The sequence below is a fragment of the Puma concolor genome, chromosome E2 (genome assembly GCF_028749965.1).
Source record: "Puma concolor isolate L17-30 chromosome E2, mPumCon1.1.hap2, whole genome shotgun sequence".
NCBI lineage: Eukaryota > Metazoa > Chordata > Mammalia > Carnivora > Felidae > Puma > Puma concolor.
Window position 1 is genome coordinate 44,633,519 of NC_141681.1, and position 19,661 is coordinate 44,653,179.

Below are 19,661 nucleotides of genomic sequence, written 5' to 3' on the forward strand. Positions count from 1 at the left end.
CACCGAGGAGGGTTCAGATACTGGGAATGGGTGACGGAAGAAGCAGGAGGAAGTGTCATTTTGCCACAAGTGCAGCTCAGAGATAACTTTGCCCGGATACGATGGCAAACAGCTGCAGAGATCTGCTGACTTTCTAAAATCGTTCTTAGCATTTCCAAGTCCCTGCCCCGGCCAGCAGCCCTGGTCTAAAGCTACCCGCCACCCTGCCCTCTCAAGGGAGGTCTCTGGCGGACACAGGCAGGGCGGACACAGGCAGGGCAGAGCAGAGGCACCCACGGTGGAGCTCCCACAATCCCTGGGGGCCTCTATCTCGACCCTGGCTCCTCCTCCCGCTCCCATGCTCTGGTAGGCATTGTTCTGGAAGGCCGTCCCCTTTTGCTCTTGCTCTCCACCCTCTCTCCCCAGGTGTTCTAATCCATGACGACGGCTTTCACCATTGATGACTCCCAAATTTCCATCTCCAGCCCCAGACTCTTGTGTGCCCAACTCTGAACATCTCAACTTCACACGTCCGAACTGAGCTCTTCATTCCCTTCCCCACATCTGAACCCCCACCCCAGCAACACCATCCACCTACCTGCCAGAAACCCTGCCAGAAACCCAGGAATCTTTTTTTTTTAAAGGTTTCATTTTTTTTTTTTTTTTAAACGATCATACAATAAAAAGGAACTTTTTCAGGGAGGACTAAACAGTTCTGTGAATTTTAACACTCATGGATTCCTGTAACCACCACCATGATCAAGATAAACAACAGTTATAGTCACTTCTTCCCCTGGCTCCTAACCACCGACAACCACAGGTCTATCGTATTTATCTCTTCAAAAACGACACCTAAATGGAAGCATCCAGGGGCGACTGGGTGGCTTGGTCGGTTAAGCGTCCGACTTCGGCTCAGGTCATGATCTCACGGTCCATGAGTTCAAGCCCCGCGTCAGGCTCTGTGCTGACAGCTCAGAGCCTGGAGCCTGTTTCAGATTCTGTGTCTCCCTCTCTCTCTGCTCCTCCCCTGTTCATGCTCTGTCTCACTCTGTCTCAAAAATAAATAAACGTTAAAAAAAATTAAAAAAAAAAAATAAATGGAAGCATCCAGTCTTTAACCTTTTGACACTTTCTTCTTCCACTCAGCAAAAGGTCTCTGAAATTCGCCCCGGTTACTGTGAGCATCACGGTTTGTTTCCTTTTAGTGCTAAGTGGTTCGTTCCACTGTCTGGCTACATCACCATTTGCTTATCCGTGCACCCACTGAAGGACACTTGGGTTCCTTCAGTTCAGGACAGTCATGGATAGAGCTGCTCGAAACATTCACGCACTGGTTTTTTGTGTGGACTCGAGTTTTCACTTCTCTGGGTCAAATATCCAGGAGAGGGATGGCTGAGTCATCTGGTAGTTGAATGTTTCACTTTTAAAGATACCTTCCACCTGTTTGCTGTCGGTTGTACCACTCTGCATTCCTTCCAGCCATAGAAGAGACTCAGCGCTCCGCCTCCTTGTGGCACCTGGTGGCCCTGGCGGCCGTTTGGACAGGGGTACAGTGGTCAGAAAGCCATTCTTAGAAGGCAACTATGCGCACCACTATCCCACCAACGCACAACAGCCATTCTTTACGCCCACTCCCTTACTGCCCACACGCAATTCATCATCGAGTCCTACTGCGTCTATCTCCAGAATGTGTCTGGCACAAACCTGCTTCTCTCCAATGCATAGCAACTAGGATCTCTCACCTGGACTCCAAAAGCTTCCAACCTGGCTTTTCTACTTGTGCTCATCCTCGTTGGTTCATATCACAGCCAGGGGGGCCTTTGAAGAACATAATTGGATCGTGTCATTGTCCACTGTCCATTCCTATCCTCTCTTCCTGGCTTCCAGGCCCTGTGCCATCTGTCCCTGCCTCTCCCGGTCTCTAAGCCCTTGGGGGCTCATCCTACTTTCATCGACATCACTCTGCTGGCCTGGCCTCAAGCAGCCAAGCTCTCAGTCTCTGCACACAGTTTCTCCTCTGCTTGACCTGGCCGGGTCACCTCTTCTTTCAGGTTCTCTTGCCAACGTCACTTTAGAGAGGCCTTCCCTGATCACCCAATCTCAAGTAACCCTCACCACTTGACATTATCCCACACTGCGCTAGGACAGTTTGATTTGCATATTTGGCTGTTCATTTTTTTATTTTTTTTTTTATTTTTTATTTTTTTTTTAAATTTTTTTTTTCAACGTTTATTTTTGGGACAGAGAGAGACAGAGCATGAACGGGGGAGGGGCAGAGAGAGAGGAAGACACAGAATCGGAAACAGCCTCCAGGCTCTGAGCCATCAGCCCAGAGCCTGACGTGGGGCTCGAACTCACGAACCGCAAGATCGTGACCTGGCTGAAGTCGGACGCTTAACCGACTGCGCCACCCAGGCGCCCCTGTTCATTTTTTTAGTATGTGGTTCCTCCCTGTATGCTGGGAAGCCCTTGTCAGCAGTCACCATGTCTGTTTCATTTGTTCTGTATACCCAGGTGCCTAAAACAGTATCTAGCACAGAATAGGCATTTGGTACTTGATAAATAAATGAATGAATAAGAAAAAGTATCTCTAATTTTCCACTGTTATAAATAATGCTACAAGGAACATCCTTTTCCATAAATGTCAGTGCATTTATACATTTTATAAGAGGTGCTGCTGTATTACATGGTACATGCATTTGATATTTTAAATATTGACAAATTACCTTCCCCAGATGAATCAACTCTGTCGCCAACCGTCTGTAGGAGGCTCCATACCTCTGCAACAAGGGGAAATATCACATTGTAGCTTTTTTTTAAGTTGGCATTTAAAATTCAGTAACTCGGTGTATTAGGGTCCTCCAGAGAAAGAGCCCATAGGATGTGTGTATGCGTGGAAAGAGATTTATCTAAGAAATTGGCTCATGTGACTGTGGTGGTTTGGGAGCCCAAAATCTGATGGAGGAGGCTGGCAGGCTGGAGACTCAGGTCCAAAAAGGTGCAGTTCAAGTCCAAAGGTAGTCTGGGGCTGGGAGACAAGGAGGAGTCAATGTGGCAAATGAAATATGAAGGCAGTCTGCTGGAGAACTCCCTCCTGCTCAGGGAAGGCCAGCCTTCTATTCAGGTCTTCAACTGATTGGAGGGAAATCTGCTTCACTCAAAGTCTACCAATGTAAATGTAAGTCTCATCCAAAAGTATCCTCACAGAAACATCTAGAATAACATTTGACCAAATACATGGGCACTGTGGCCCAGCCACACTCATACATAAAATTAAGCATCCCCTCAGTACTATTTTATAATGTCTCTTATAAAAAGTGAGGTAGCATGTCTCTTATAAAAAGCAGGTCTCTTATAAAAAGTGCCTGGGTGGCTCAGTTGGTTAAGCATCTGACTTTTGATTTGGGCTCAGGTCATGATCTCACAGTTAATGATTCTGAGCCCCATGTCAGGCTCCATGCTGACCTGTTTGGGATTCTCTCTCTCTGCCCCATTCTGGCTTGCACGTGTGCATGCATGCATGCTCTCTCTCTCAAAATAAGTAAATAAACTTAAAAAAAATGAGGTAGCAAATATTTGCATATTGAATATAGTCATTTATCTTTTTTCCTATAGTTGCCTTTTTCTTATTAGTTTGCAGGATATTTGCATATCTCTGAATGTTTGCATTTACAAATGCTTTTTCAGTTTTATATGCAGAAAGATGGGGTCTTTTACTTTGTTAGTAACTTTTCCCATAGCTTTATATTTTTATGTACTAAAGTTTATCATTACTTCCATGACTTCTACATTTATGTCATGCTAGAAAAAAAGCCTTCTCAATTGCAAGGCTTAAAAACGATCTTATATACTACCTACACAACTTCTATAGTTTTAAAAGATATATCTGATCTTCAGCATAGCTGGATTTTACTTCTATTGTCAAGTTGTAACTCTTTCAAACGTATACTCAACTATCCCAACATAATTTACTGAATAGCCCATTCCCTCCCACTGATGCGAAATGGGTTTGGATCACTTAATTAGAAAGAATCCTTCACATGTAATCAATACAATACATCACATTGTAATCAACTGCAATACATCGTAAACAATAAGTCATCATCATTTTTACCCATCCTATTAGCAAAAAATATTAAAGATTCAAAATATCCACTATTGGAGAAGGTGCACAGAAATGGGTACCCTCATACGTGGTTGGTAGGAAGTAAATTACTGAACATTTTCAGGAAGGTAATACATAAATAGCTATCAAAAATTTTAAAGAACATCTCTTTGACCCAGGAGTTCTATCAATTATATATCTAAAAATCCATCTAACCAGTGGCGCCTGGGTGGCTCAGTTGATTAAGTGTCCGACTTTGATGCAGGTCATGATCTCGTGTTTCAAGCCTGGTTCAAAATCTGTCTCCCTCTCTCTATGCCCCTCCCCCGCTTGCACTCTGTCTCTCTGTCTCTCTTTCTCTCTCTCAAAAGTAAATAAACATTAAAAAAAATTTTTAATACACGTATTTAGATAGATAGATAGACAGCCAGACAGACATTTACTGAAGCACTCTTTGTCATTACAAAAGAACTGAAAACTTCAATTATGTGACAGTTCATCAGACATATTAAATAGTGAAAAATGAAGTTTCAAAGCAATATGCATAGTATTACTCCATCTATGCAATTTTTAAAACTTTACATTTCTATATGTACATATATGGATATAAATAAACAGATTACCCCTAGAAAGGAAGAAGTGCATTGGAGAAGTGAAGTAGCATTTCACATTTCACTTCTGTATTGTTGAATCCTTTGACAAGAAGGATATATTCTTGCATGATTATGTAAGCTTTTAAAATTAAAAAAAAAAAAAAATAGTGGAGGAACATTCACCACCTTGATTCTGACCAAGCTGGAACACAGAATAGGGCACAGAAGTTTCAGATGCTTGCAAAAACAGACACATAGATCAATGGAACAGAATAGAAAACCCAGAAATGGACCTGCAAATGTATGGCCAACTAATCTTCAACAAAGAAGGAAAGAATATCCAGTGGAAAAAAAGACAGTCTCTTCAGCAAATGGTGTTGGAGAAACTGGACAGTGACATGCAGAAGAATGAACCTGGACCACTTTCTTACTTACACAAAAAATAAACTTTTAATTTTAATTAGGCTTACACCATGCACAAAAAATGAACTCAAAATGGATGAAAGACCTAAATGTGAGACAGGAAACCATCAAAACCCTAGAGGAGAAAGCAGGCAAAAACCTCTTTGACCTCGGGTGCAGCAACTTCTTACTAGACAGGTCTCCAGAGGCAAGGGAAACAAAAGCAAAAATGAACTATTGGGACCTCATCAAGATCAAAACCTTCTGCACAGCAAAGGAAACAATCAACAAAACTAAAAGGCAACTGATGGAATGGGAGAAGATATTTGCAAATGACATAGTAAATAAATAAAAGGCTAGTAGCCAAAATCTATAAAGAACTTATCAAACTCAACACCCAAAAAACAAATAATCCAGTGAAGAAATGGCCAAAAGACATGAACAGACACTTTTCCAAAGAAGACATCCAGATAGCTAACAGACACATGAAAAGATGTTCAACATCACTCATCATCAGGGAAATACAAATCAAAACCAAAATGAGTTACCACCTCTCACTTGTCAGAATGGCTAAAATTAACAACTCACGAAACAACAGATGTTGGTGAGGATGTGGAGAAAGGAGAACACTTTTGCACTGCTGGTGGGAATGCAAACTGGCGCAGCTGTTCTGGAAAGCAGTGTGGGGGTTCCTCAAAATATTAAAAATAGAGTTACCTTACAACCCAGCAATGGCATGACTAGGTATTTATCCATAGGATATGAAAATGTTGATTCGAAGGGGCACATGCGCCCAAATGTTCACAGCAGCGTTATCAACAATAGCCAAATTATGGAAAAAGCCCAAATGTCCATCACCTGATGAATAGATACAGAAGATGTGGTGTGTGTGTGTGTGCGTTGTGTGTATATACATATATGTGTGTCTGTGTGTGTATGTGTGTATATATATTTATTTGAAAGATACATATATATTTGACACATATATTTGATAGATATACACATATATATATACATACACACACACACACACACACACATATATATAGTCATCAAAAAGAATGAAATCTTGCCATTTGCAACAATGTGGATGGAGCTAGAGTGTATTATTCTACGCAAAGTCAGTCAGCCAGAGAAAGATAAATATCATATGATTTCACTCTTAAGTGGAACTTAAGAAATAAAACAGATGAACATAGGGGAAGGGAAGGAAAAATAAGATAAAAACAGGGAGCAGGAGAAAATATAGGAGACTCTTAAATATAGAGAACAAACAGAGGGTTACTGGAGGGGTTGTGGGGGGGGGGGATGGGCTAAATGGGTGAGGGGCATTAAGGAATCTACTCCTGAAACCATTGTTGCACTATATGCTAACTTGGATGTAAATTTAAAATTAATTAATTAATTAAAAACATAATAAAAAAATAAAATCCAGAATGGAGGGGCCTGTACTCAAAGTATCTGACCCCCTACCCTGGTTAGTCCTGGTATATACTCAATATATTCAGTGAATTACTTTTAAAAAAAGTTAGCTTAGGGGTGGGGGGATGGGCAAAATGGGTGAAGGGGAATGGGAGGGACAGGATTCCAGCTAAGGAATCAATAAGTCGTGGGGATAAAAGCCACAGCACAAGGAACAGAGTCAATGATGTCATAATAGCCATGCATTGGGATAGACCGTAGCTACACTTGTGGTGAACACAGAATAATATACAAACTTGGGGAATCGCTACGTTGTACATCCGAAAGTAATGTGACGTTGTGTGTCAACCATATGCAACTAAAATACATTGTAAAATGAAAATTAACGTGGTAACTTAGAAAAAAGATCAACAGACGCCAAGTGCCACCACATCCCCATCCAATGGAAGGCGTTAGACCATCCACACGGACTCTGGAAACCGGTTTTATCAGCCCTGGTTCAAGGCCCACGTCTAGGCCAGATACAAGGAACTGGGACGTGGAAGAGGAGACACTGGAAACTTTCTGGAACGCTGCGAGTGTACCGTGTTCTGACTCCAGCGGGAAGACGACGGGGAGCTTCCTGCTCGCACATAATGCACAACAGATGGGCTTGAAGACAGCCACAGGCAGGGCTTGACACATCCCTGAAGTTTAGAGGACGCGAAGGCTGGTGCCAGAAGCTTGCTGGGAAAAATCAAACCAGGACGAGCGGCCACACTGGCGGTGAGCTGCTGTCCTACCGACAATGGTATTAAGGTCCACGGTCCCCTTGGACCAAAGGGGGACCCTCTGCTGGCGAGCCAGTCTAGTCATTTCATGAATGACCCCACCCAAGAGTCAGCCCGGAGGCCCAGTGAGGTCCCACAGAGAGGAGGCCCAGGAGCAGAGACCGGACTGAGTGACCGGGTGGAGGAGGCACTCACATCCAAAGGAAACGCAGAGAAAGGTTCCAGCTGGGAGGTCCAAGAACCTGCAAAGGGTCTCCACTGGAGACCGAGTCAGCACTAGACACGTCCCGCCCAGAGGGCATCAGCCCAGGTCATAACCGTACCAGGCCAGCTAGACATTCCCGGCCCCTCCTGCATCCTCTCTGCCCACGGGGAGGGGCCGAAAGCTGTAGCTAACGAGTAGGAGAGCACAGGAGACCAGACGGAGCCAAGAAAGAGAAATCCCACCGCGCCAGGCCCTTCCTCTGCAGGCTGTCAGTCGGCGACATTGCAGAGCCGGGAGGGAGAAGTGCTCCCCGGAACAGAATTGGGAACTTTGACATTACACCGGCTGGAGCTACGTGATCATTCCACAGACCGGACTCTTACCGTCTAAGAGTACCCACAGGAGCCAGGGCCCTCGAGAAGTCGTGCTACCACAGGACGAAGGGTTGTGGGGGAAGAAACGAAGTTAGGGTTTACTGGCATCTGTCAAGTCCCGCTCTTTCCAGAACACGGCTATATCCCATTTGAGATGGCCTCAGGGTGCAGAATTCACCTCCTCGGAATTCTGCATCAGCACAACAGGTAGGGCAGCACCTGTGCTCTGAGCCAGGCAGGCCCGGCCCATCCGCTGATACTAGGCTCACCCCGGTGCCTGCCTGCAGGGCATCTGGCCCCGGGCCCATTTACTCTTAGGACATGATCCCCAGGTGAGGTTAAACATACAGTCACACAAATATCTTGACAGGACCTAGCTTTTATTTATTTTTTTTTTTTAATTTTTTTTTCAACGTTTTTTATTTATTTTTGGGACAGAGAGAAACAGAGCATGAACGGGGGAGGGGCAGAGAGAGAGGGAGACACAGCATCGGAAACAGGCTCCAAGCTCCGAGCCATCAGCCCAGAGCCTGACGCGGGGCTCGAACTCGCGGACCGCGAGATCGTGACCTGGCTGAAGTCGGAGGCTTAACCGACTGCGCCACCCAGGCGCCCCTGACCTAGCTTTTAAACCCATGGCTCATTTCTGGTTCTACACTTCACCGCACACTGTCAAAAAGCAGGCAGAGAAAATCCTACAACTATTTTGTGAATGGCACAGTCCCATTTCTTATTTCATGGTAAGAGGCTGTTCTACCATTACAACCCCATTTGAGAATATCGTCACCTTTTTTTTTTTTTCTTCATAGACTGGGAACTTCAAAAAATGGAAGTGGTCTAGGCTGTCCTGACCGCTGAGGGGCCCTGCTGTAAGAACACTGAGCATCCTTCAGTTCCCCAGCACCTGACTCCCTTCCCGTGTTTAGGGAACTGCCCATGTCTGAATCTTTAGTCTTGGTGGGAAGCAGAGCCTGGCTCCCACCAGAGAAGCTGATAACGCTGGGACCTTGTTTTCTGGGCATCTCTCCTGTGTTTAGCTAATCAGGTTCAGCTGCCCAAACTCAAATCTGAGGCTACAAAGTGGTACAAAGAAGGAAGGCAGCAGGGAATTGCTCCTGGCGGTGGCAGCAGTGGTGGCAAATAGAATGTGACTCTAGGGCCACAGCGTGTGTGGGTTTGAAGGGGAGGGGCTCCTGTGCCCTCACTGGACTGGGTTGGGTGGCATAGCTTTTAACGTGGTCCTGACTGCACAGCTCCCTTTATTCTCCAAGCTTCGTTCTCCAGCCTTCCTGGCAGATCTCTGAGCTACCCAACATGTTATCATATCATCTCTAAATTAGCAGAGTTGGCTTCTGTTGCTGCAATTAAGAGCCATCACTGAGACGCTGTCCAGAACGGTGATTATGGGCTAAGAGAGCCTGCATCCTATTGAGTGATGTGAAACCCATTAGTAATCAGTAAAATGGGGATGCATTAAAACAGCAAACAGACACTGCTTGATAGCCATTCAACTGGCAAAAATCCAGAAGCTGGATAATGCCAAGTATGGGTGGGGATGGGTGGGGATCCAATGGCCAGGAGGCCCGTAGCTCTGTCCTCTTCCTTTTTTATGTCTACCTTGGTCCTATCCACTCTCCCACCTGGGACAGCCCAACAGAAGAGAAGGCTCTGGCTGGGTGGTGTGGGATGTACTCTATCACGTACAGGACCGTCTCTGCTTAATCACAGGTGTTTGTGTGACACACAGCACAGCTCGTGAAGAATGCTCAGTAAATGTTAGCTGTGGATGTTTTCTCTTGCTTTTAATTTTTTTTTTTTTTAAGATCACACACACCCAGAAAAAAGTTTCTTGGTTTTTTTAAATGTTTTTATTTTGAGAGAGACAGACAGTGTGTGCATGCATGCACACACACACACATACACACACGCGCGCACGTGAGCGGGGAAGGGGCAGAGAGAGGGGGAGAGTGAGAATCCCAAGCAGGCTCCACGCTGTCTGTGCAGAGCCCAATATGGGGCTCGATCTCATGATCTAACAGCACAAAAGGATCTACACAGAAAAGTCTCCCTCCCATCCCAACACCCAGTTCTCCTTTCCAGAGACAAACCACGGCTCATGCGTGTCCCATCCCCAATCTACACTCACCCGGCATCCAGAAGGATCCTTTGGAAACGTGAAACAGCTTACCTCACACCTTTGCCCACCATATTCCAGGTGTCACTCCACAGCCACGAGGCCCCACGTGGTCCCGGGCCTGTTGAGCACCTGACTTCATTAGCACAACTCTGCCCTCTCCCGGTCCCCTTGCTGCCGCTCCGGCCTGCCTGGCTTCTCCCAACACACCGGCTTCCCTCGGGGCTTGCCGTCCCTGCGTCCGGAACACCACGACAGTCTCACACCTCATTCTCTTCTTCCTTGCGGGTCTCTGCTCAAACATGACCTCCTCTGAGAGGCCTTCGCAGACTCGCCCTCTGCCCCCATCTCTGTCTTCCTTCTTGGCCCCAGTCCAACCCCCGGCTTATGCTACGATCCATCTGCAGACTGCCTTGCACCAACGGAATGTCAGCTCCGCGAAGCAAGGCCTGTTCGCTGCTGATTCCCCAGCACTGGCAAGGGTGGTAGCATGCGGGCTGCTCAGGAAACCCTCGCTGAGTCAATGTGTGGGCGTGTGTCCCCTTCTCTCACGCAACGCGCCATTCCTATGACATGCTTTTTCCTTTTAACGATACATCTCGCAGTTTGATCTACGCTGGCATATGCAGATCTGCCTGGTTACCTGTAGCAGGTGCATGGCGGGTCTACCGACTGGGTGCTCCATGGCTTTTACTCGATCAGATCCCTACTGACAGATACAAGTTGTTCCCAGTCTTTTATTATCACAGAACAAACAGACAAAGAACACGGTGAGGATATACTTCATGCACACGGGAAAGTACATCCATATAATAAACTCATAGATGTCAGCGTGTTGGACCAGATGGTATGGGGTTTTTCATTCTGAAAGGCATCAGCAAATCGCACCCTCCAGAGAAGTGTCCCAAGTAACGAGGGGAGAGGAGCAGGACATGAGGTCAGAGAGTGACAGGGAGAGGAAGCCAACACAGTAGAGCCTGCAGGCCACGGTAAGGACTGTGGCATCGACAAGAGATGGGGAGGTCGCGGGGTTTTGAGTAGAGGAGGGATGTGACTACTTAGGTTCTAACAGGACCATTCTGGCCGCCGTGTGGAGAACAGACTGAAGGGGCAACAGGAGTAGCAGGGGGATCAGACAGGAGGAGATCGTTCAGGGACACAGGCGAGAGATGGGGATGACAGCCTGAACCAGGGTGGCAGCGGAGGGTGTGGTCAGTGGTGAGACTGGGGATATATTGTGAAGAGACAGCCGAAGACGTCTGCTCATGGAATAAATGGCAGAGGAAGAGAAGAATCACAGCTCTGTCTCGGGGTTTTGGTCTGAGTAACTGGAAGGAGGGGGTGGCAAACCTGTGTACCCTGGGGCCCCACTCCCGAGACGTGGGAAGCCAGGGCACGCAGAGGCAGCAGCCGGCGGAGGGGGTGGTGGCCAGAAAACCTTAATTTCCTAACAGGTGAGGTTTCTCCATCTTCAACTGCGTGGCTCCAAGGGGTGCAGCTGAACCGCAGTGGGCTGAGCTGTCCAGGGGGCTGGCTCAAGAGCAAGTACGGCAATGACTACCTTGAACCCTGCTCCCTGGATGGGCCCATGTCCCTCCCTTCCCTTCCCTTCCCCTGGTGGCGCATGCCACTGAGCGTGTGACTGGACACCATTGTTCCTTAGCCTCTTAAAATGTTTCCCAGAGACTTCATGTTCAGCACCCCCCTCTGGCCTTTCCCCAATCTGTTGGTGCTGATGCTGAAGAGGACAGTGATGAAGACACAGTGACGTGTGTTAGGAGGAACAAGAAGGGGGCTGTCAGCTTCTGCCTGGCTAGGGCAGCTTATCGGGACATACCAAAGAGCAAGAGAGAGAGATAAGATCAACGGATGCAGATGTGACAGCTGTCTGTCCTCTGAGGTCGAACAACTCCAGATGACAGTCAGCACTCTCTAACTCCCTCCTGGGCCCTCTCACCGCCGCCCACAGGCTGAGCGGCCTGACCTGGCTTCTGCACCCAGCCACCCTGGCCTCCTTTCGGTTCCTCTGACGCAGCAAGTCTGTTCCCGCTGCAGGGCTCTGGTGCTTGCTGTCCCCTCTACCTGCAACGCTCTACCCATGGCTGGCTCCTCTCCTCCGTGCGAACATCCCTGCTTAGCCCAGGCCTTTCCTGACAGCTCTCTCCCCCAAAAGCCCCACACCAGCCTCCCTCTTGATTTCCCTTTCTGCTTCCTTCCTTCACTTGAAATTCCCGGGATGGTTTCCCTGATTACTGTCTGTCCCATTCGCCCATGTCCGCGGCACCTAGAGCAGGGTCTGCACGGAGCAAGGGCTCAGGGTGTCTGACGACTGGGAGGTGCGGTGATGTGAAAGGTGAGGCACGTGGAGGAAGCCCACGCGCCAATCAGCCGTGAGCAGCCTGGGCAACGCTTCACTAAAGGAAAGCAGGGATGCTGCGTGGCCCGCCCCCGTGACGCGGCTGTGTGCGAGGTCCACAGAGCCTGCTGGTTCTCTCAAACAGTTTGGTCTGCACTCCCCTTTCTACTCCGGTGACCCTGGGACCTGAGCACCAAGGATGTCCCAACACTGCTGGCTTGGGTGACAGAACGGAGATAAAAGGGAAGACAAAAAGTGCAGGTTCTGACCTCCTTGTCGCTTGTGTCGTCAGCTGGCAAGCTCTTATGGGCACCCCCAGCTCTTGTCCTGTCACTCCACAGTTATGCAAGTGCCTGTGACATGCAAGGAATTGTACATTGGTTTTTTTCTATGGACAAACTTCAAAACAGTCCCTTGCGAAAGAGCCAATCTTACCTAGACGCCACCCCAACATCCCATGGGAAGGCCAACATCCCAAGGGTGGGCTAACAGACTCCCGTGGTCTCCCGTGGTCCTAGCACCTGCTAATCGATTCTTCAGCTCTGTTCTGACTGGGGAATCAGCTCCTTGGGGACAGGGGTGGAGAAAGGAGGACCCTCCCCTGGCATTTTAGGATGAGAGCAGCCTTGTGTGGCAGCATTCTTCACCTTTCCAGTAAGTTTCTGTCGCTCAATCAAATGCAGACAGCAACATGTACAAATTAATTTGGTAGAGAGTGAAAGATAATTATGTTCCCTTTGCCCGTGTGTATCAAGCATCAAAACCAATTCCTGAATGCCCATTTTAGGACAGGTACGGGGTAGGTTAGGGAAGGCCAGCCTACAGGAACATAGAGAGATCACTTGGGGACCAACGTGGGGAGTGATAGGCAATAAGAGACGCTTTCTGGGGGGCGCCTGGGTGGCTCAGTCGTTTAAGCATCCAACTTCAGCTCAGGTCACAATCTCACAGTTTGTGAGTTCTAGCCCTGCGTCGGGCTCTGTGCTGACAGCTCGGAGCCTAGAGCCTGCTTTGGATTCTGTGTCTCCCTCTCTCTCTCTCTCTCTGCCCCTCCCCCACTTGCAGTCTGCCTCTCTCTCTCAAAAATAAATAAGTATTTTAAAAAATTAAAAAAATAAAAAAAGGAAGAGACCTGATGGGCCAGAGGAAGTCAGACAATGCTTAGGACACTAATGAGTTTCAGAAGAGCCTCCTAGAAAGAGAACAGGAAACTGATTATGTCAGGGGCCTTGAGAGAAAAGATGGGGAAGGAAAGAGTGGAAGGAGCAGGAAGAGGCCACATGTTCAAAACTGGAATAATTTCCCATGCAAAGGAAAACAGAATTGATTACTTGAAACGGGGAAAGAGGAGGAAGCCCAAAAGAAGAGTTGTGATCTGGATTCTGGGAGAAATAAGTTTGGTGGGGACAGAATTTGGTGGGGGATCCAGAGGGTCAAACTGCCTTGGGAAGAGCTCAGCTACTGACCTTCCTCTCTTTGACCACGTGACTCATCCAGGTATAAAAGTCTCGTGTTTGTGGAAGAGAAAAAGGTGGTCCAGTTAGACAAAGTTCTTCCTGCTCCTGAGACCCAACGAATTTGAAAAGCCATCCGACTGTCTCCAGGAAAAAGCAAGACACCCAACTTTGCTTGTGCTCAGGGAAGAGGTCATTGGGATCACAAGCCCGCAAAGGGATGGGACAGAAGGAAGGAGTGAGTGTAGATAAACTTATGAAGGGGGGGGCAGAGTATGGAGTTTACTCTCCGAGGAGGTAGGACGAGAGGTCAGAGAGATGGGAAAGGGGCCAGGACAAGTCAAATGGCGAGCTGGTGGTGCTGGTGGCGGCCGGGTGCAGGTGAGAGGGGTGGGAAAACGAAAAGTGAGCTCAGCCCCAACTAGATGGGAATGACCCTGTTCACCTGGCCCTCTACCTCAGATGCTCTGCTCTGGGAACGTGATACCTAGATGGGACACCAGTAACATGCTAGCAGTAACAGGTTGAGGACTCAAGTTTTATTTTAAATGTCTCCCTTCTAGTGATAAATAAGAGATTAAACGTTATACTCGATCGACATAAAACTCACATACATGTGCTTTCTTCAGGCAGCGAGAAAGGGTGCATTTGCAGGTAGCAGGCTGGGAATTGTGGTACTTCTAGAGAAATCATGGTTATCTGTGATACGAGGACCTAAGTGATTTTCCCAGTCACGTGGCTGACAGGAGGCATGGCCGGGGCTGGGATCCTGCCGACCTGGCCCAGCTCAGATCCCTCCCATCCCTAGCCCTTCCCCCCACCCCGTCCCAAAACCTACAGGTTTTCTTTGAAGGGCTCAGCGTAGAATCAAGAAGCTGGGTGTCTGGGACTCACCTCGGGCTCAACATGCCCATCCCTCAGGCCTGACCAAATTCTCATTTGCAGGGGTGAAGCTGAGAGTCTTCTGTTCAAGCCCAAAGACTTGTGGAGGGAAAAGAAAGAGAAAAGAGGCAAATATAAAGAAAGAAACCACAACCAGGCTGAGCAAAATTTGGAGAAACTCGGGGACAGCCTCAGGCTTAGTCCCTCTAGGTAATGAAGCAGCTGTTTCCTTCCCCTCTGTTCATACAGCCATTCATTTGTCAACAGATAGTGTTGAGCACCTACTATGCACCAGGCACAGTCCCAGGTCCTAGGACACAGTGGTGAACAAGACAGATGAGCTCACTGCCCTCACAAAAGGGCCTTTCTAGTGGGGACTTGGAGACCTCAGAACTTTTCCTGTGGGAACTTCTAAGACATCACAACGTTTAGGAGGCTAATCATCCTTCCTTTCTTCCATCCTGTCCTCCCTCCCTCCCCTCCCCACCTCTCCTCTCCTTTCTTTTCCTCTTCTTCCTTCCAGAAGTAATTGTGCAAGGGAGCAAGGAGGCCTTCTTTCTCCCTGAAGCACAGGAAGCAGAGCAGTGTTCAGTTTTGAAGGGTCAGCCACAACCACTCGGCAAGGCAGGGAGAGGAGACGCACTGAGGCTGACAATGGAGTCACCTTGGTTTGGGGCTGGGAAGCCCATGGTCAGAGAGGATTCTGACCTCATTTTCTGTCTCTTCAGGAAGGATGGCCCCGAGTCCCCACAGCCTGGGACTTGTCTTTGTCTACATAATGTATTTTCTCATTGGTCTCCCTGCCAACCTCCTGGCCCTGCGGGCCTTCGTGGGGCGGGTCCACCAGCCTCACCCTGCGCCCGTCCACATCCTCCTGCTCAGCCTGACGCTGGCGGACCTCCTGCTGCTGCTGCTGCTGCCCTTCAAGATGGTTGAGGCCGCCTACGATTTCTGGCCCTTGGGGGATGTCCTCTGCGCCCTCACTGCTTACGGCTTCTACAGCAGCATCTACTACAGCACGTGGCTCCTGGCGGGCATCAGCATCGAGCGCTACCGCAGCGTGGCTTTCCCCGTGCAGTACAAGCAGTCCCGTCAACCCGTGTACGGAGTGATCGCCTCTCTGATCTCCTGCCTCTTGTCCTTCGGACGCTGCAGCATTGTGGTCATCGTCCATTACTTACCAGCCAACAAGGTCGGGGGTGAGGCCAACGGCCTCCCTCTCTGCTATGACAACTTCACCCAAGAGCAACTGGCCATATTGCTTCCTGTGCGGCTAGAGCTGTGTCTCACCCTCTTCCTCATCCCCATGCTGGTCACCATCTTCTGCTACTGGCGCTTTGTGCGTATCATGCTCTCCAGACCCCAAGTGGGGACGCGGAAGCGCTGGAGAGCGGTGGCGCTGGCCGCCGTGACCCTCTTCAACTTCCTGGTCTGCTTTGGGCCCTACAATGTGTCTCACGTGGTGGGGTTCTTAGAGGGAAAAAGTGAAAAATGGCGGGTGTACGCTGTGTTGCTCAGTGCTCTCAATGCTTGCATCGACCCCTTGGTTTTCTGTTTCTCCTCCTCAGTTATGCCCAAAGCCTTGGATAGGAGGCTACGGAGTCTGCAGAGCTGGGCTGCCTCGTTGGCAGGGCGCTGCAGGAGAAAAGCTGGAGAAGCCGCCGCAGAGAGAGGAGATGAGAGTTTGGATATGGCCAATGTCGGCTTCACAGGAGACTAACTCTGCCAGCTCGGGGAAACATTTTGCGGGGAGGGCTCCAAATGGGGAACAGTGAAACAGAACTGGGGTGAGTTCACCTGTGCCTAGCTTAAAAGGCACAGAAGAGCAGTAGACCTCTCAAATCCAACTCATCCACTGAGTCGGTGCTTTTGTTTTGTTTCCTGGCAGTTATGACATTTCCTTATTTGTGGCTGGCACTGCCTCCTGGTCAGCCACAGCCCTTTTATCCTTGGAATTCTCTCCCCATTCAGTAGCTAAATGATTGTAGCATTCCTTCAGCCGGTGCAAAGCTTTTTGCTCGATCCTTGGCCCTGACTCGGCGGGGCGGGGGGGGGGGGGGGGGGGGGCTCCACGCTCCAGGTCTGAACGTCTAGCACAGGCAGCAGTCTGGAGAGTCAGACAGGATCCTGCCATGGGAGCCCGGAGGTCTAGCCCCCCAGCCAAAGCGGTTGCTGGCTCAAGTCTATGAAACGGGCAAGAAAAGAAACAGTCCTTGAGGGAAGAGTCAGCTCTGGTGTGAAGAAACTCAGGTCAGGATACTCTTCAGTAGTTCTGCCCTATTTTCAGTCTCCAACACTGTGTATGTGTGTCTTCTTTTTTGCGTCATCTATCTTGCCAGAAGTCTGTTGAAACTCATCTTTTCAAAAGCCCAAGGCCTTCTCTGGTATTTATCTATGCTTTCTATTTCATCAGTGTTGGGTTGTTCCCTTCCTCCTACTTTATGGAGTCTTTTCAGTTGCTCGCTTTCTAACATATTTCAAGTTGACATTCGTTCATCTTTAACCTCTGTTCTTTGCTATCACAAGCATGTAAGACTATGAAGTACAGTGTCAGTGGGATGCTACAAGCCTGCATTTGCATAATTTTCACTATTTTAAGTTCTTATAGGCCCTAATCTCCACAGGATTTTTTTCCTTTGACTCAAGTTTAGACATTTTCTTTATTTTCAAGCATACAAATTCTTCTTGATCCTTTCGTTATTTGTTCCTACCCAAATAGCACTGTGGCCAGAGAATACGGTTCGAATGGTTCCAACTCTTTGAAATTTGTTGAGAACTGCTTTTGGGCCTGGAATATTGTCAATCTAACGTTCCAGGTGTGACAAGAACATAGATTCTGCAATCGTCAGGTGCATGTCGTCTCTGTACACCTTAGATCAAATTTGTTCATCGGTGATGTTCGAATCCTTATAACCATTATTTACTTTTGCTCTATTTGATCTACCAGTTACATGGAGAGGTGTGTTACCTGCTCCTCCGTGATGGTGAACTTGTCTTCTTCTCCTCGTAGTTTTGTCTTCCTGCTAAAATGAAATGTTGGTCATTCCTTTTGCCTTAAAATTTATTTGCTCTGATATAAATATAGCCACACCAAGTTGTTTTCATGGTTAGTATTTTCCCAGTACATCACTGTCCATCCTCTTACTCTCCAACTTTCTACATCCTTAGGTCAGGTGCATCTTTTACAAGCAATATATACAGTGGCTGGATGTTTGGTATGTAATATGGTCTGACAATTCAACCGTATTGGTCTTTTACCTGTATCGTTTTATTCATTTATACTTACATAAAAATAATTTCCAATATGCTTGGATTTATTTCTGCCCCATCTTATTTTTTTTTTTTTTAATTAAAAAAAATTTTAATGTTTATTTATTTTTGAGAGAGAGATAAGAGTGCAAGCAGGGAAGGGGCAGAGAGAGAAGGAGACACAGAATCGGAAGTAAGATCCAGGCTCTGCGCTGTCAGCACAGAGCCCGATGCGGGGCTCAAACCCACCAGCTATGAGATCATGGCCTGAGCCAAAGTCGGATGCTTAACTGACTGACCATCCCAGGTGCCCCTGCCCCATCTTATTTTTAAACACTTCCATGGAAGTGTACCCACATACTGAAATATACACTCATACTGCGAATGGCCTAATAGTAATTGTAACAGTCAGATGAATTATCACAGTGAACATATTTAAGAAAAAAAAAAAAAAATTGAAACGCCTACCATCTTATTTTGTGCTATTTTCTTCACCTTCTTATATTTCTTTTTTCTCTCTTCTTGCCTTCCTTTGGGATTAAGTTTTTTTTATTTCTTTTCATTTCTCATATCATTCTCATATTTGTTTCTCATATCACTGAATTGGAAATCATATACTCTGTGTTTAGTATTTTAGTGGTTATTTTAGATGCTTTAACATGTTAAGCGTTCCTTAGTTGGTTCCTCTCTCCCCTTCTTCCTTCTTCCCTTGGTGTTCTAGACAGCATTCAACTATGTGACTCCTATAGGGCAGTTTTCAAAGTGTGGTCTATAGACCCCTAGGATCCCATAACTTCTCTGGGATCTGAGGAGTCCAAACTACTTTCATAATTATATTAAGATGCTAATTGCCTTTTTCGCTCCCATCCTTCCACGAATGAATGCACAGTGGAGTTTTTCAGCAGCTACCTGACATGTGATAGGATAACAGCTTTGCCAATAGAGCTGCCTTCTGTGAAGCTTGAGGTCTAAAGAGGTCTGCAAAAATGTAAAACAGTGCCACTCTTCTCCCTAGGATTTTTTCTTTTGAAAATATAGTTATTTTCATGAAAGTATGTCTTTATATTAACATGTAATGGTTTTCTGATTATTTTTAAATAAATTAATACATATTTAAAATGTTGTGTTTTGGGGCACCTAGGTGGCTCAGTCACTGAAGCGTCTGACCAGCTCAGGTCATGATCTCGCAGTTTGTGAGTTTGAGCTCCATATCGGGCTCTGTGCTGACAGCTGAGAGCCTGGAGACTGCTTCAAATTCTGTGTCTCCCTCTCTCTCTGCCCCTCCCCTGCTCACACTCTCTCTCAAAAATAAACAAACATTAAAAAAGTAAAATGTCCTCTGTTTTAACTTCTAATGTGGTACATGTCAATGGCTGGAACATAACACCTTAAAAAGCTCTTTGGGATCCCTAGTAATTTTAAAGAGTATAAAGGGCTCCTGCGATGAACAAGTTTGAGAACTGCTGATCTAGTGTGCCAAGGGGGCCTCCGCGGGTTCTGCTGGATGCCACTGCACGTCCAGAAAAACAGTGTGCTTCCTGGTGTATCGGCACTGAATGATTCACAACTTCATAAAGTTTCATGCCACTTAAACTTTTGGAGATGTGAGTTTAAAGTCTGCCTGGCCAAATGCAAAGCTTTTTGATGTTTTAAATGGGAGATGCAAAAACCAGAACCACCCCGTCATGAGCTAAAAGAGTAACAGACCGGCCTAAATGGGTCGGATACAGCTGCCC

The 19,661-nt window shown here is 47.3% G+C and overlaps 1 protein-coding gene across 1 annotated transcript; it reads left to right on the forward strand.

The window, feature by feature from the left end:
- Window positions 1-15,409: 15,409 nt before the first annotated feature.
- On the forward strand, window positions 15,410-16,432 carry LOC112851037 (free fatty acid receptor 2-like). Its single transcript, XM_025914567.2, has one exon. It carries the CDS (start codon window positions 15,410-15,412, stop codon window positions 16,394-16,396), a length of 987 nt encoding a protein of 328 aa, XP_025770352.2. The 3' UTR covers window positions 16,397-16,432.
- Window positions 16,433-19,661: the final 3,229 nt, after the last annotated feature.

Bases quoted from the DNA above. Each gene is read 5' to 3' on its own strand.
- LOC112851037 (XM_025914567.2), top strand. From the start codon at position 15,410: ATGGCCCCGAGTCCCCACAGCCTGGGACTTGTCTTTGTCTACATAATG.